A 15,128-nucleotide genomic window follows, 5' to 3' on the forward strand; every position below is an offset into this window, starting at 1 on the left:
TTTCACACTTGACCCTGTTTTTAACCTCTGCCCCCCCCCATCACCCTGCTAGCTCAGGTTACCCCTTTATGTGTGTGTGTGTGTGTGTGTGTGTGTGTGTGTGTGTGTGTGTGTGTGTGTGTGTGTGTGTGTGAGTGAAAGTGCATCCATACACACAGTTTTCCACTTTTTTAGTTATAAATTACATCTAACTTTTGAGTTAAAAAGCAGAAAGTATGAATTATTTTGACTAATGTTTAAGATCAGAGGATGTTGATGGATAATCACAGACTGTCAAAGTTAAGTCAGAATAATGCTATCAAATTAAATAAAACACCCAAAACTCAATAAAAGTAGTGAACTGATCCCTAAATTTGACTTGTGAAGAGCGTTTCATGGAACCTTCTGTGTTACTTTTGGGCAATTTGCTTGAAAGAAACCCAAATGTTCTGATGTAGAAACAAGACAACAGGAGGGTTAAGGTACTTCTACATTTTCTAGTTTGATAAGGTAAATATGTCCCTACCATTTCTCCAACATACAGTATAGGGGTACACAAACAGAGATGCTGTTGGGGGATGGGATAGTTAGTGTGTCAGCAAAATAAATGAAAGATTTTTAGCCATTTTCAGACAACTATCTCTGAGTTACACAATTTCATGTGATATTTAAGTGACGCCAGCTAGCTAGAGGCTGTCAATATTTAAGAATTGGTCAGCAATTATTATATTAAAGGTGCAGTAAGCGATGCTGCCCAAAGATTGTTGATATTTAGGCCTATATAAGCTTGTACACAGTCTCCAGTTGTTCTTTTATGACAGAGTAGTACTAGCTCCTCCTGAGCCTCTCAGTCCTGGACTGGTGGATCTGGTACTTGGTTCTTCCAGACCGCAACAAGAAGGAAAGGCTGTTACCTGGGGGGGTTTGGATCTTTAATGATTCTCCTTGCTTATTTCATGCAGCGTCTGGTGTATATCCTTTAGGCAGGGTAGGACACCGCCTATTGAATGTTCAGCCAAATAAAAAACTGTTTACTGTTTGCTCTATTAGTCTCTGTTTTACTTTTGTGAATCATTTAGCTTTTATGCACACTGCTGAAGAGCGACTAAACAGAGTACTCTGAGCACAATGGCAGTAAATATCTATTCAATTCAAATCATAACAAGAGTTATCTCAAGACACTTTACAGATAGAGTAGGTCTAGACCACACTCTGTAAATTCCAAAACCCCAACAATTACAGTAATTCCCCCAAGAGCAAGCATTAGCAGTGGCTATTGCGACAGTGGCGAGGAAAAACTCCCTTTTAGGAAGAAACCTCTTGGTAGGCGGTGTCTGACTGGGCCACCAGATTCTGCAATTTGTAGTTTTTTTAGTCTCTATTTTACTATAGAGTGCATAATGCAGTGTTTCAAAACTCTTAGTACAAGATTCCCAGCTGGTCATACTATCATTCTATCTTACATTCAAAGCAACTGATTCTCCTTTCATTTGACTCGTAAACATCTTTTACTACCAGACCAATGTTTCAACCTCTCAGCTTCTGGTGAAATACAATGAGTACATTTGTTAAGTCACCTAAACATATCACAGTGCAATGCTTTCAGTTAAGTTATTGAAACAATCACTTAGTACAAGACCTAACAATGTAAGACACATGTTTCAAAATGACCCTTTGAAGTGCTAAAGATGATCTGTTTGCTTCACTGTTTTCACATTACAGTAGGGAAACATTTAACTGGTCATTACCCATCAAATTCAACAACAATCAATTTCCATAATTCCTATCCCATAATCAGAGGTGTGATCAATGAAGACATCTTCCCCAATCATGCAACATACTTTTACTCTATTGCAACATTACTGTAAGGTTCTGTCTAATCAAATACTGTAAAAAAAAAAAAAAAAAAACACTGTAACAGAACTGAAAGAAAATGGATTACTGTAAATACTGTAAAAGTTTTCTGTAGTACACACTACACTAATCTGCATCAATTGGTTCTTCTGGATTTGGCCATAAGTTCTCGTCCACATGACAATGTATGTTTTCATAGTTCATGCACCTTGGGCAAAATCTGACATTGGTTAGCAGTGATGTCATCACAAACCTCATCCACACTGTTGTATTGTACACACTGTGATCATTGCAGTGATCCTTTGTGACCCTGATGGTTTGAGCCCTACTGTGAGTTACCAACACTAAGGTTGTCGGTTCAAATCCCACTGAGGTCACATTAAATCTCACACCTTTGGGTGGTGATTCTGAAGTATCGGACTGTAATAGGCAAAATAAAAACCATACATACAGTATATTAGGCAAATGTTTCACTGACTATCAGCTATGAACAATGAGCATAGTGTTAGTAAAAATTATTTTAACAATAGAGAAGAAAATCCTATCCAATGTTATGCATGTACTTTGTTTGACCGCAGTGTATTTCAATGTGAAACTGGTCTTTAAATGTTTTTTGTACACTGTCAATGTCAGATGTACTTGGAGTTGTGAAAAGAGGTTTTTGATGATCTGTTGGTTTATTTGTACATAAAATAAAAAACTGTAACATAGCCTTTATTTATTCTATTATAAGTATTAACAGTACTATGTTTTCAGCAACAACAAAAACATACATCCACTATTTGAATATTTAGGTAGGCTAGTTTTAAATGTCATCCCTGCTGCTGCCATATAGATGGACTTTGTGCCCTCTGTGTTTTGATGCCAGCGCGTGACGCACTCCTGCAGACGCCGCTGAGGTGTCCTGAATGCATGCCTAAAACCCGTACCCCCCTCCCCTTAACCCCCCCCCCTCCCCCTCACAGTTTTGAGCTGGTATGGTTCTGATTAGTGCTGTTAGTGGGGTGTAATGGTCCAACCCTCAGTCTCCACCAATGGAAATATGGGCAGGGCTCAACACCCATCTTCGGGTCTCTTGCTATATAACCGGCGGCGTAAAAGCCCATACTGTTCATCTTGTGTAACATAAGGCTAATCAACGCACGCTGCAGCTTTTTTGAAGAGACTTTCTGTTGCATATTAAATGACGTAAGTACAAGTATGATTTTGAATCTTATTTTTATCATTTCAATTAACGCTCTGCTTTTGAACAAATGACATATGAATGGAGTTGCAAGCATTATAAATGCATGTTTTTTAAAAACTGTTTTGTTTTAAATATGTTTTGGTGCAATATATGTCGTTGTAAGTATATTTTCCAAAGTCTAATAATTCATTATTTATTAATTATCTCCACTTCGTCGGTTCAATGAAGAGGGTTAACACAAACAAAACAGAATCACCTTTGGATGATTGAAAAATGAAATATTAGGAGAACCCAGCAGAATTAAGAAAGGAAGTCTACCTAATTTGTTAATCTAATATTAATGGTTGAATATATGCAGAATCAGATGCGATCTATATCATATTTAGTGAGTTTTGAGTTTGAGTTTTATTTTATAATTCAGAATTGTATGCACCATTTTGAGGCAGATCAATAACCCTGTAAAAAAAATACTCTGCTACTAAAACAGGCCTATCACTACACTATTTTAACAACTAAAACACAGCAACAGATATTGAATCCTTGTCGTTCATCACGGGACTAAATGTAGGAACCCATTTAACTACTAGGCCTACTTACTTTTATGGCAGAAGCCCAAATATCAAGGGAAAATTAACAAAACTCCAAAATCTGCAGGTCGGGCAGGCAAGACGCGCTCCGCTTTTGAGACGCTCCTACTGTGGTATTAATATGATAGGCTACATCCATGGGTATTAACCTGTTAATAAGGGCGCCGAAATGAAAGGTAATAGGTCCGCGGAGCACAAGCGCCGCTCAGGTACGATGTGGCCTGGTCTCTCCCGCACAGATAGCTCTCAGTTTCAAGCGGTTTCAGGTGCAGAATGTGTTTTTAGGAGATATTATGGACAGAGAGACACAACCCAACCCACGCTTATTGCACCATATTAGACCTTTGTATGCCCCCCCATGCCCCCCCCTCCCCCCTTTGGGCTGGGGTTATCTGTACCCTTTGACCACCCCCCTCCCTCCAACGGCATGCCTTGGGTAATCAATTCATTACATTTTATAAGATGATCACATAGTAAAATCTAAATGTGTAAAGTAACTACTAACTATTGGCTCTCTGTCAGCTAAATGAAGTGAATTAAAAACACTATTTCCCTCTGAACTGTAGAGGGAAAGTACTGTAGCATAAAATGGAACACTCAAGTTAATTATAAGTACATCAAGATTAAATTTAAGTTTGAGTAAATGTATTCTTCTGCTCCAACACTCGTCGTCCATCACTTTCATCAGTTCCAGGCTGGATAACAAGTGCAACTTGGTTCAGATGAATGGGAAAGGAGTCCACGGGAAACAAACTGTCAATGGCAAAAGCATGAATGGGACCGGAGTCAATGGGAAGGGAGTAGTACATGGGAACAGCATCCACCACCTCAGTGTGAATGGCAGTTTGTATCCAGCCAAAACCAAGAGCCGTAGGGAGAGATGGGAGGTGAAGCCCTCGGAGATGGCCAACAAGACGCTCAATCCCATCAGAGCCATTGTGGATGGGATGAAGCTCACTCCGAACCCGGATAAACCCATGATCGCACTTTCCATAGGTGAGCAATAAATCAGTCAACAGATAAACACTCTTTAGGACAATCTAATATTGTGTGATTATAATCAATAAAGACTACCCCCTTAGATTTCCAATTTGTTTCTAAAAAGATTGGAAATAAACCAGACCAATAACTTATATGATATGAAATCTAATGGCATGTTGTCTGTGTACTGCGTTCACTGTCTTATTTATTTTAGTTTGACAACAACTCTACTAGCCTTTTATCTTTTAGAGATATGTGGTTTCTTACATGACGTTTTTCCATGTGTAGACGACACTTTGTTAAATGCCTAATCGTTGTGTTCTGTCCCTGTGGACTGATTGCTGACTATCACATCTGTTCTCCAGGGGATCCCACTGTGTTTGGAAACATGCCTACAGACTTTGCTGTGCTGCAGGCCATGAAAGACGCCATAGACTGCCAGAAATACAACGGCTATGCTCCTTCCGTTGGTAAGTCACACTAACCAGTAAACTCACTACATCTAAAGCAAACATCTTTAGGTTTGCAGAAAGGAACTAGAAATTGTCTGATCTCAGTAAATAACATACTATGTGCTAATGTTTACCCACCTCAACAGTCAGTGATGTCCTGCTCCGAACAAGGACATGTAGTGGCAATTAACGAATTTGATTTTATATATATATATATATATATATATATATATATATATATATATATATATATATAGAATGTATATGTACTGTGTATTTTCTCTGTGTCCAACCACAGGTTATCTGAAGAGCCGACAGGCAGTGGCCAACTTTTACACCTGCCCTGAGGCTCCCCTAGAGGCAGAGGTGCTTACTCCTTAAACGCCTCATACTTTTGCTAACATACTTTTTTATACATGCCTTTTCATCCTCATTCCTCTGCAGTGCTACCTTGGAACCTGAATTACAATATACTATGACAACCTAAAGTACACGTGTCAAACTTAAGGCCAGTGGGCAAAATCTGGCCCCTTGCAAATTTTGATCTGGCCCCCATACATATTTAGATTCACAATAAATTTTGGGCCCGCCTAGTTTTTGTCACTGTTTGCAAACTTTTTGGTGCTTTTATCAACATTTTTGACTCTTTTTACGATGTTTTTGATGCTTTTTACGGTATTTCTGTTGCTTTATTCAACGTTTTTGTTGCTTTTTTGGCATTTTCTTCGACATTTTTGCCGACCAAACTGTAGGTGAGAAGACTATATAGGACATGCAATAATACAATCAAAGATAATTTAATTTTTTGATGACATAAAAACAATAAACTCTACATGTCATGGCCCTTGATGTGATTCTCATTTTCCAGTGTGGCCCTTTGGGAAATTGAGTTTGACACCCCTAACCTAATAGCATTGTTAGTGAATGAAAATTACTTCCAGCGGCATTATGTAATAAACACAGTACTTGCAATATTATGCAAGAGTGCATGTTTTGGAGTTAATCCACTTGTTACAGTGACTTTATTCTCGTCAAAGACTAGAAACTGTTGAGTGTTGTTGTTTGCATGGATAAGTGGTTTTGGTGTCTATGCTTTTCAAAGTAAAGATCACCACCCTCTCTATTCCAGGATGTCATTTTGACCAGTGGCTGCAGTCAGGCCATTGACCTGGCTATCAGTGTCCTATGTAACCCAGGGGACAACATCCTGGTCCCATGCCCAGGCTTCTCCTTATATAAGACTCTGGCTGTCTCCATGGGCATCGAGGTCAAACTCTACAACCTGCTGGTAAGTAGCAGCAAGTACCATCCCAACTCCCATTATACTGTTTATTCTTTTGTGTCTATTCACTTAGCCTCACTGACTATATTTACATACACACAATATTGCTGTTTTTGTCCATATACTGGAAAAGACAATATTCCAACTAATCTGTTTACATGGCTAATGAAAGTGAATATTCCACTAATATTCCCGTTTACATGCAGTCGTGCAAAAATAGGATTTTCTTCAAAGTTTTCCAGACTTGTTGGACCGTGCAAACCCATCCCTCTTCCATTCCGTCAAGCACCTTCTTGAATATGTCGGTGTTGCGATGTTGGTGCATATTTAAAAACCTGTTGATATCCAAGTCTTTAATAATGTTTAAAATTGGTGTGTTTCCCATTTTGACCAGGGATCTGGGATTTTCCTTTGGCCATGCATCTCTATCGCAGCCAAAACTTTGGCTATAGTTGGTTTGTGTACAACAACCATAGCAACGCACAGAGCTGACCCGAAGCCATAAACAGGCAAGAGGACGAAAACTGTTGCACACTGCGGTAACAACCCTAACTGAGACCCATATTCCCAATGCGTTGTATACATGTCCAAAGAAAGCTCCAAGAAATTCCGCCGGATGTTTCATTTCAGCCAGATGTCCGTGACCTTCCTCTTTCTTTGTGTTGGCGTTCTAACCTCCGGTGGATTTGTGAGGACTATGGTTAACTGCTCCTCAGATCTCTGCAGGGTAAATCCAGACAGCTAGCTAGACTATCTGTCCAATCGGAGTTTTCTGTTGCACGACTAAAACTACTTCTGAACGTCCACATGTTCCACCAAAACAAGTTCCTTCCTGAGACTATTTAGCAGAGACACCGTTGCTCTGTGCGGTGCTAAGACCATTGACGATTATGATTGGTTTAAAGAAATGCCAATAAACCAGAGCACATTTTTCTCCCATCCCAGAATGCTGTGTGGACTCGACAGACCTTCCTTTGCAGCGCTGTGGAGGAAGATCTTAACCTGACTCCTCCAGATGGATTACTTTGCATTGCTCGGCATATCCACCTGGGAACTTTCCGTTGGAGAACTTTTGGGAAGGGGCGAAAATCCTGGTTAGCTGATTGGATAAACCATCTGTCTATCACCACCTATAGTTGGTGATAGACAGGCCAAATCAACCAATCAGATCAAACTCTTGCCAAAACCAGTCCGGAGAAGAGCAAAAACATCTTTTCCTCCGAGAAAAGCCTCCAGTACCATTTTTTTCTCTTCTTTCAAGGAAGGAATACTTTCTAATTCGGATAAAACTTGCGCGATAGCTACGCTCATCTCATCTGTGGAAGCCGCCATGTTGTTTAGATTGAACAGTCGCTTCTGGTTGCATCACACCTAAACCTGCCTCAAAACTAACTCATCTCAAGATGCCAGACTGATCTGCAAATAGAAAACTGGAGCTCACGAGATCAGGACAGTCTCACGAGGCTAGGAAGATCTGGCAATGCAAGACTATATTCGGCATAATAGTGGAATATAAGTGTGCATGTAAACATACTCAATTTTACAAGTTGCTTTCTCATGTTTGCAATAGTAACTATCCCTAAAAATCTTCAAGACATGGGTATTATTATCATACACAATAAAGTGTCTGCTCTCACCCAGACAATAATCTTTGATTTGCAGCCAGAGAAGTCATGGGAGGTTGACCTGAAACACTTGGAGAGCCTGATTGACGAGAGGACATCCTGTCTGATTGTTACCAATCCATCCAACCCGTGTGGCTCTGTGTTCAGTGAGGAACACCTACAGAAAATCCTCAAAGGTTAGCTGCAGTTCTGCTGACTTGGCATGTTTATGTGCGATGTGTCACCATTTTTGTTTTCTCGAACTGCCCAAGACAAATTTCTCCTAAAGGTGACAATAAAGGCATTTCTTATCTTTATAAAAATAGTTAAAATACCTCAAAAGCTTTGAAGTCAGTGGCGAACATATGGATGATCACATAAACACAGCATTTGTGTCTTAGTGAAACAATCAAATGTTGCTTGTTTTCCCCAGTGGCCTCCAGACACTGCGTTCCCATTCTGGCTGATGAAATCTACAGCAATATGGTGAGTACTACCACAGGGCCTTTGTAACACCAGCGGGGAACTGTTTTCACTACAGTGACAGCAGAGGTTGAGCATCATTTGGATTTGAACAATTCTGATTCCAATTGCAATTCTTCCTTTCGCTTACAATTCTTATTGATTCTCGATTCCACTACTTTGGGGGGTGGAGTTGAAACAAGTTACATGCGTATTTCACAGATAGGGGGATTTAAAATTTTGATTCAATGGTGATTTACAGTTTTACCGGGCTTTTTCAATGTAAAAAAAAGGCACACTAGAGTGCTCCATGGCTGCAACACAACAAGCGCCTGGAAATAAAGTGACTGCTCCCGAATCCAAAACTTGCGCGTGTTAAATTTGGATCCCAATGATCGGATTTGAAACCAAATTTTTCCAAACTATTCCAATAAAAAAAAAGTTGGGACCAGTTCTTGATGCCCAATCCTAGTGACAGCAGAAGTTGTGTTTTATTTGGGGGTATTTGCCCTGGATCTGGACCATGGGTGGACAACCCTTCATCAGAACAGGGGGGATTAAGGGGCATGTGCTGTGAATGAGGCCTGGAAGCAGCAACCAGTAAGATGGGTATGCTGGATGAGCAGGGGGCATGGAGGTCAGCAGGGGTAAGCAGTGGGTGTGGGCCAGGGTGATAGCGTTTTAGACTAAAGCGGGATTTATGCTTCTGCTTAAAATCTACGCTGTGGCTACGTACGCAGGTACATGGAGACCAGGACCTACGCCGGACCCTACGCCGTAGCCTGACACGCACCTCTTGAATAATTAAACTACACGTTGTGGCGACGCACGTCTCTCGGCCGTGTCTTGGTAGCGTTGCTTTTCCCCCGACTCGTTTCCTGGTTCTCCTTCTCCATCAACACCATGAGATCAAGGAGAGGGTTAACTTCTCCTGCTCCAGATCTCCCACCGTGGAAAGAAAGAACAGGGGAGACTCTTTGGTTCTCTCACTAGGACTCTGGAGTCGCTACTCGCTCTGAAGCTAATCTCCACCAGTCTCTCACTCGCTCTACCACACACACTCCACACACACACACACACACACACACACACACACACACACACACACACACACACACACATACCTTTCGGTTTTGGTCTTTATACAGCTACAGTATGTTCTTTTAAAAGTCAGTGTTAAATAGCATATAGTATTCATCGTGGTGCTACTTTTGAAAAAATTGTTAGTAGTGTGATATGAAAATGGACAAATATCAGTTTTGGTCTGTCCATTCAACAGAGTATGAGGTTAATTCATCATTTATTGTATTATGGAGAGAGAAAAATGAGGGTCTATGTCTCAATCATCTCTGCAAAGTGCAGGGAGAATCTTGTAGTTGATGGGTGAAGATAACAGAAGTAGTTGAAGAGAGTACCACAGAATACTAGAAATGAACCAGGATATAACACACCAGCATTACCTAGGAGTCCCATCCACTCACAGCCATATACATACTGTATGAACAAAACTTTATTTCACAGCTACACAAAAGGGAAGGCTTGCCTCTGTGGAAACGTTTAGAGTCGGGGTTCTCGGGTGCATTTACAAAACCCCCACCATCTGAAAATTTTACATAAAAAAATCAAGCAGACCAGAATGACTCTGCACTTTTTTGCAGCATGTGTTTGCAATTATTGCATATATGGTGGGTTGTGGTGCAGCAGGAACAGGGGCGGAATGGGGGTGTGTGGTGGGTGGAGACCACACGCCCCTATTTCTTTATGATGTGAGGGTTTGGAAGGTAAGGGGCCAGGGTGACTGTGAACTGCACCACCCAAGCAAGGCTCAGTCAGAGGGGCATTATCCCCCTGTCCCTGTCCTCCATAAGACTCTCGGCAGTGAATGATGTTCTTACAACACATGTCGGAACTGTCTAGTGCAGAGGTTCTCAAAACCATTTGCAATAATGTACCCCCTTTGGAATATCTTTCTCAGCCAAGTATCCCCTGAACATCATTTATTGGTACAAAGAAAAGCCTATATAAAGAGGTACAATACAGTGATCCCCCATCAGTCTCTGATTAACCAAACAACAACATTTTAACTGAAAAACACTTCAATGCTATTTTAAATGTTTAGAATCCATCCCCAAATTCATTCATTTTACAGTATAATTATTTTAGGAATTATGCATGTTTGATATTGTTTAAACAAACTCTTACACAACACTTACATAACGTACCCCCTGCAGTACTCCTAGGGGTATGCTACCCCCATTTGAGAAACACTAGTGTGTATTAAGTCAGGCATTATTGTTATAATCTTGCAGAATAAAATGTTTCCTTTTTCACACTTTTAATTTGTGCATATCTACAGCTAGTGCTGATATAGTTAGTAATTGCTCCATGTGAACCTCTCCATACTGATCATAATGTGTTATATAATTCTGTGTACTTAAGTTATACTTTATTTCAGAGGGGGAGGTCTGTCTGAGTAAGCTCCGACAAGCACACGCCAAAAACTGCTTGCTATGCAGGCATGTTTCAAATTGACATTGCTGTTATGTCATCCATAGCAGTCTGGCCAATAGGACGCGGGGCAGTTCCCCGCTTCAAAGATACTGATACTGGGTTTAATGAGAACCAGCTTGAAGCTGGAAGCGTTGCAGACTCTGGTTACAGACCATCACCATCACCCTTAGCTTCTCTCTCTCTCTCTCTCTCTCTCTCTCTCTCTCTCTTTCTTTGGTTTCTCCCTCATCTCCAGAATAAATATTATATGATCACTAAAATAAAAATGGTTGATGGGGTTATTTATAAAAGAGATACAGCCATTTTGTCTATAATGCTTGTTTTAGAAGCTGAGGTACTGAAAAAGTTTGAGGCATGCTCTTTGTGTCATATGATTTAAAAAAAAAAAAAAGATTGCTCCCTTATTGTAATAGGTTAGGTCATTTGTAGCTTTTAAGCTGTACTTTCTAATAGCTTTAAATCAGCAATGAGACAAATGACTATGTACAGTATGACAATGATGTGTTGTTTGGAAAGGGTCAGTAGTTGTGACAAATCACAGCCTCACTCTGCAGTTCCCCTCAGTTGTACACTATGCAGTGCAAGCATCCTTTAGTTCAGTGTAGTGGTGTATTGTTTTGGTTGACTCTAACCTGCTCAACAACCTGATTCCCAGTGAGAAGCAGCAAGTTTGCGACTAGGTAAACATATTTAGCTGCTAAAGAGCCAGATATATTTCAAAACAGGAATAATACAGTGAGTATTGGTTAGGGCTGGGAGGTTTTATTGACTTTTTAAAGCTATAGTGTGTAGTTTCTGTCGACCCCATGAGGAATTCTAGGTAATGACAACAAAACTGTCGGCGCGTCCACATGATACAAGCCTTCCGTGATCACACACATTTTGCCATCTGAACATATTTCATTTAGTTCCTACTCCTGTTCTCAGGTTTTTCCAGGTTGCAGTTGTCCTTCCATGGCGTCTCTCAGCAGTGACGTTCCCATCCTTTCCTGCGGCGGCTTGGCTAAGCGCTGGCTGGTCCCGGGTTGGAGAATGGGATGGATCCTCATCCATGACAGGAATGATATATTTGGATCCAAGGTATGTAGGCTTTTTGTGCATTCTTCTTTTAACAGAAAGAGAAAAGGAAGACTCCAATAGATCACTGTTACATGTACCTTATTGACACATGCAGTATGTCTCCTCTGCAGATTCGACAGGGTCTGGTGAAACTGAGTCAACGTATTCTGGGAGCCTGCAGTATCATCCAGGGTGCCCTGGAAAGCATCCTCAACAACACACCTCAAAGCTTCTACAACGACACCATTAACTTCTTGAAGGTAAACAGGGCGATAATGATTAAGATCTTCTTACCATATCTGTATTTTACTGGGACTTGCACTTCAAATAGTTGTCTTAATAGTCGGCTAGTCTATATCCACGACCTTCTACTTCCGGGATTGCTCTGTTGCCGCTGGAAATTCCGTTGAATGTCCTTCTTTTTGGCCAAATGTCTGTTACCGCTATCTGTCCAATCTGAGTTTTCTGTTGCACGTTTAAAACTACTTTTGAACGTACAGACTATTTAGCAAAGGCACCGGGGGTCCATGTGGAGCTTAGCACCGCCCAAGATGATTGTGATTGGTTTAAAAAAATGGCAATAAACCAGAGCAGGTTTCTTTCCCATCCTGGATTGCTGTGTGGACTAGCCAGACCCTCCTCCGCAGTGCTGTGGAGGAAGGTCTGGCAATGCGAGACTAAGAGTCGGCAGCAACTACTCCATGTTGCCATGCATAATATGGTATTTTTTTTTTATCAAGTTCAAATTTGTATGACATATTTTCACATATTAAAATATGCAAATGTGTACATTGTGCATCATATGTTAGATTAGAAGCACAATATGAAGATAAAAACTAATATATGTATTTTGAGGCCCTGTTCTGGAACAATAAAATATTACTCATAATCCCTATAAATTATGTGACCAAACTATTTTGTGTCTTCAGTCCTCTTCTACTATGTTCTAACTTGTTTTGTTTATATATAATTTATGACAATATAATATGTATCATATGAGACCAATTGGATAATTTATCCTTTTCTTCCTCAGACCAACTCTGAGATTTGTTTCAATGAGCTGTGCACCGTCCCTGGCCTGAACCCTATCATGCCTTCAGGAGCCATGTACCTCATGGTCTGTACTAAAAGCATGTGTGGTTTATTTTAACTATGTATACTGTATTTGTGTATGGTTGCCTGAAATGTATATATCCCACATGAGATATAAAAACGCCTATGTCAATTACCAGCTGTTACATTACAGCATCTCAAAATTGATTGTCATATGAATAGATAAGTGGACAAAAATCAATTGAATTCAATTAGTATTATTTTGAGTAAGTCGATGATATTTAATTTTGACCTTTTTATGTAGCTGATGCAGGTGTTATAAAATAATATGATGCTACAGTTGTTTTACAAGAAAAAACATTAAAATACACCAAATGAGCCAAACCTAATGGACAGTGTAACATGCTATATTGTAAATATTTCACATTCATTCATTGTAATCTAACCTATCCATGCACATGAATCATCATTCTACAGTATTATATTAAAGGAGATTTGGATATTAATTTGAGATTCTTATAAGAGGATATGTGTGTGTGTGTGTGTGTGTCTAGGTGGGGATTGACATGGATTGCTTTCCAGATTTTAAGAGCGATGTGGATTTTACTGAACAGCTGGTGACCGAGCAGTCTGTCTTCTGTCTGCCTGCCTCAGTAAGACACCTTTTTTTGTCATTTATCCATTTGTCCCAACATCTTTCTACACACTTACATTTAGAATACAATGTAAAAACATGTGTGACCCCTTAAATGCCTGAGAGTATCCTTGTTCTGCCCTCTCCCAGGCGTTTGAGTATCCTAACTTCTTTCGCATTGTGGTGACCGTGCCAGAGGAGATGATGGTGGAGGCTTGTGGTCGGATCAAGGAGTTTTGCCAGCGCCACTATTGTTCCGGCAGCCACGACAACAATTATCTGGACCAGTGATGTGGCGGAGCTGGACCAGTCTGACCCCATGGGTCTCGTGGAGCCCAAAGCCCAGAGGATGCTAGTCACATACTGTGGACTGAGCTGGAATCAGCTTTAAATGTTATTCCACCATGTTAGGAAATTAGAGCTGTAGAAATCTGATGTCAAAACTGTGGTAATACTGTCATCACTGTGGCAACAAAAAGCTTGGAAGCAACATAACTGATGGCCCATTGATGGCGTAATGTTTTGATGTAAACCATATGAAATGAGCAGACCTAATATTTATATTTTATACAGGCAACGTATATTACTTGTTTTTGTGTAATGCTTTGTATATCTATGAAATGTACTCTTTGATATAAACTGCAGGATTGTAGACTGTGCATAGGGACAAAGCGCTTCACGTCATTCTCTGAAAGCCGTGTTATTATGGAAGCCACGCAACTTCTAGGCAAGACCTGCCCTTCAATAGCATTCTCACGCTACTATTGGCCAGGTGTCCATGCTTATTCAAGGTAACGTAACCCTATTTGTTCAGGTCCTATCCCCTGACCAATCAGCTATCCTAACCTTAACCACTCAAGCTGCTCCGTAGGGCAGGTCTTGCCTAGAAGTTATGTGGGATCTGTAATAACGCAGAATTGACGAGAAGGCAACTTCACGCAATACAAGTCAGTGGAGAGCGGGGAGTTGTTTTCCCCTCCAGTTGTGGCAGTTCCTAAATGTGATCTGTCTCTATACTGTCACACACCAGCTGGCTTCTTTTCTGAATTGAATATATATTTGAATATGCATTTTTATAAACGTTATTATTGATAATCTTCTGTATACTTTGCTTGTGCTAGAAAACGACTTTCAACGCCGTGTTAGACTCCTTTGGCATGCTTTTAAGCAGATCCTTCTCTGTATGTTTGCTTTGTTTGTATGTTAATTGTGTGTCATATTAAATCATATATACATATTTATATATGTATAAATATATTTTTTTCTGACACTAAATATATTTTTCAGACACTAAATTGTATTCAGTAGTACTGTTAATAGTTACCTAAATAAAAACATATTGACATAGCTCTCAGAACTAAGCATTTTGCACAAACAACACGTAAACCAATAGAAGACTGTGAACAATAGCATGGATTTTGATCAGAATTATCAAGAGAACCTAGCCTGGGTAAACCCTGACGACCTTCCGGCAAATTTGAGAT

At 40.2% G+C, this 15,128-nt stretch overlaps 1 protein-coding gene across 1 annotated transcript; it reads left to right on the forward strand.

The window, feature by feature from the left end:
* The first annotated feature begins 2,898 nt into the window (after positions 1-2,898).
* tat (tyrosine aminotransferase) lies at positions 2,899-14,901 on the forward strand. The gene is made up of 12 exons (XM_039809404.1): positions 2,899-3,021; positions 4,295-4,602; positions 4,953-5,057; positions 5,338-5,405; positions 6,169-6,327; positions 7,984-8,122; positions 8,359-8,411; positions 11,826-11,978; positions 12,089-12,217; positions 12,991-13,074; positions 13,565-13,663; positions 13,795-14,901. Exons 1-12 carry the CDS (start codon positions 3,017-3,019, stop codon positions 13,933-13,935), a joined length of 1,443 nt encoding a protein of 480 aa, XP_039665338.1. The 5' UTR covers positions 2,899-3,016; the 3' UTR covers positions 13,936-14,901.
* Positions 14,902-15,128: the final 227 nt, after the last annotated feature.

Source organism: Perca fluviatilis, chromosome 8, assembly GCF_010015445.1.
Source record: "Perca fluviatilis chromosome 8, GENO_Pfluv_1.0, whole genome shotgun sequence".
Taxonomy (NCBI): domain Eukaryota; kingdom Metazoa; phylum Chordata; class Actinopteri; order Perciformes; family Percidae; genus Perca; species Perca fluviatilis.

Excerpts from the sequence above, each read along its gene's own strand:
- tat (XM_039809404.1), top strand. Across the intron at positions 5,058-5,337 it reads CGGCTATGCTCCTTCCGTTG|GTTATCTGAAGAGCCGACAG; the intron begins GTAAGTCACACT and ends GTCCAACCACAG. Across the intron at positions 8,123-8,358 it reads CCTACAGAAAATCCTCAAAG|TGGCCTCCAGACACTGCGTT; the intron begins GTTAGCTGCAGT and ends TGTTTTCCCCAG.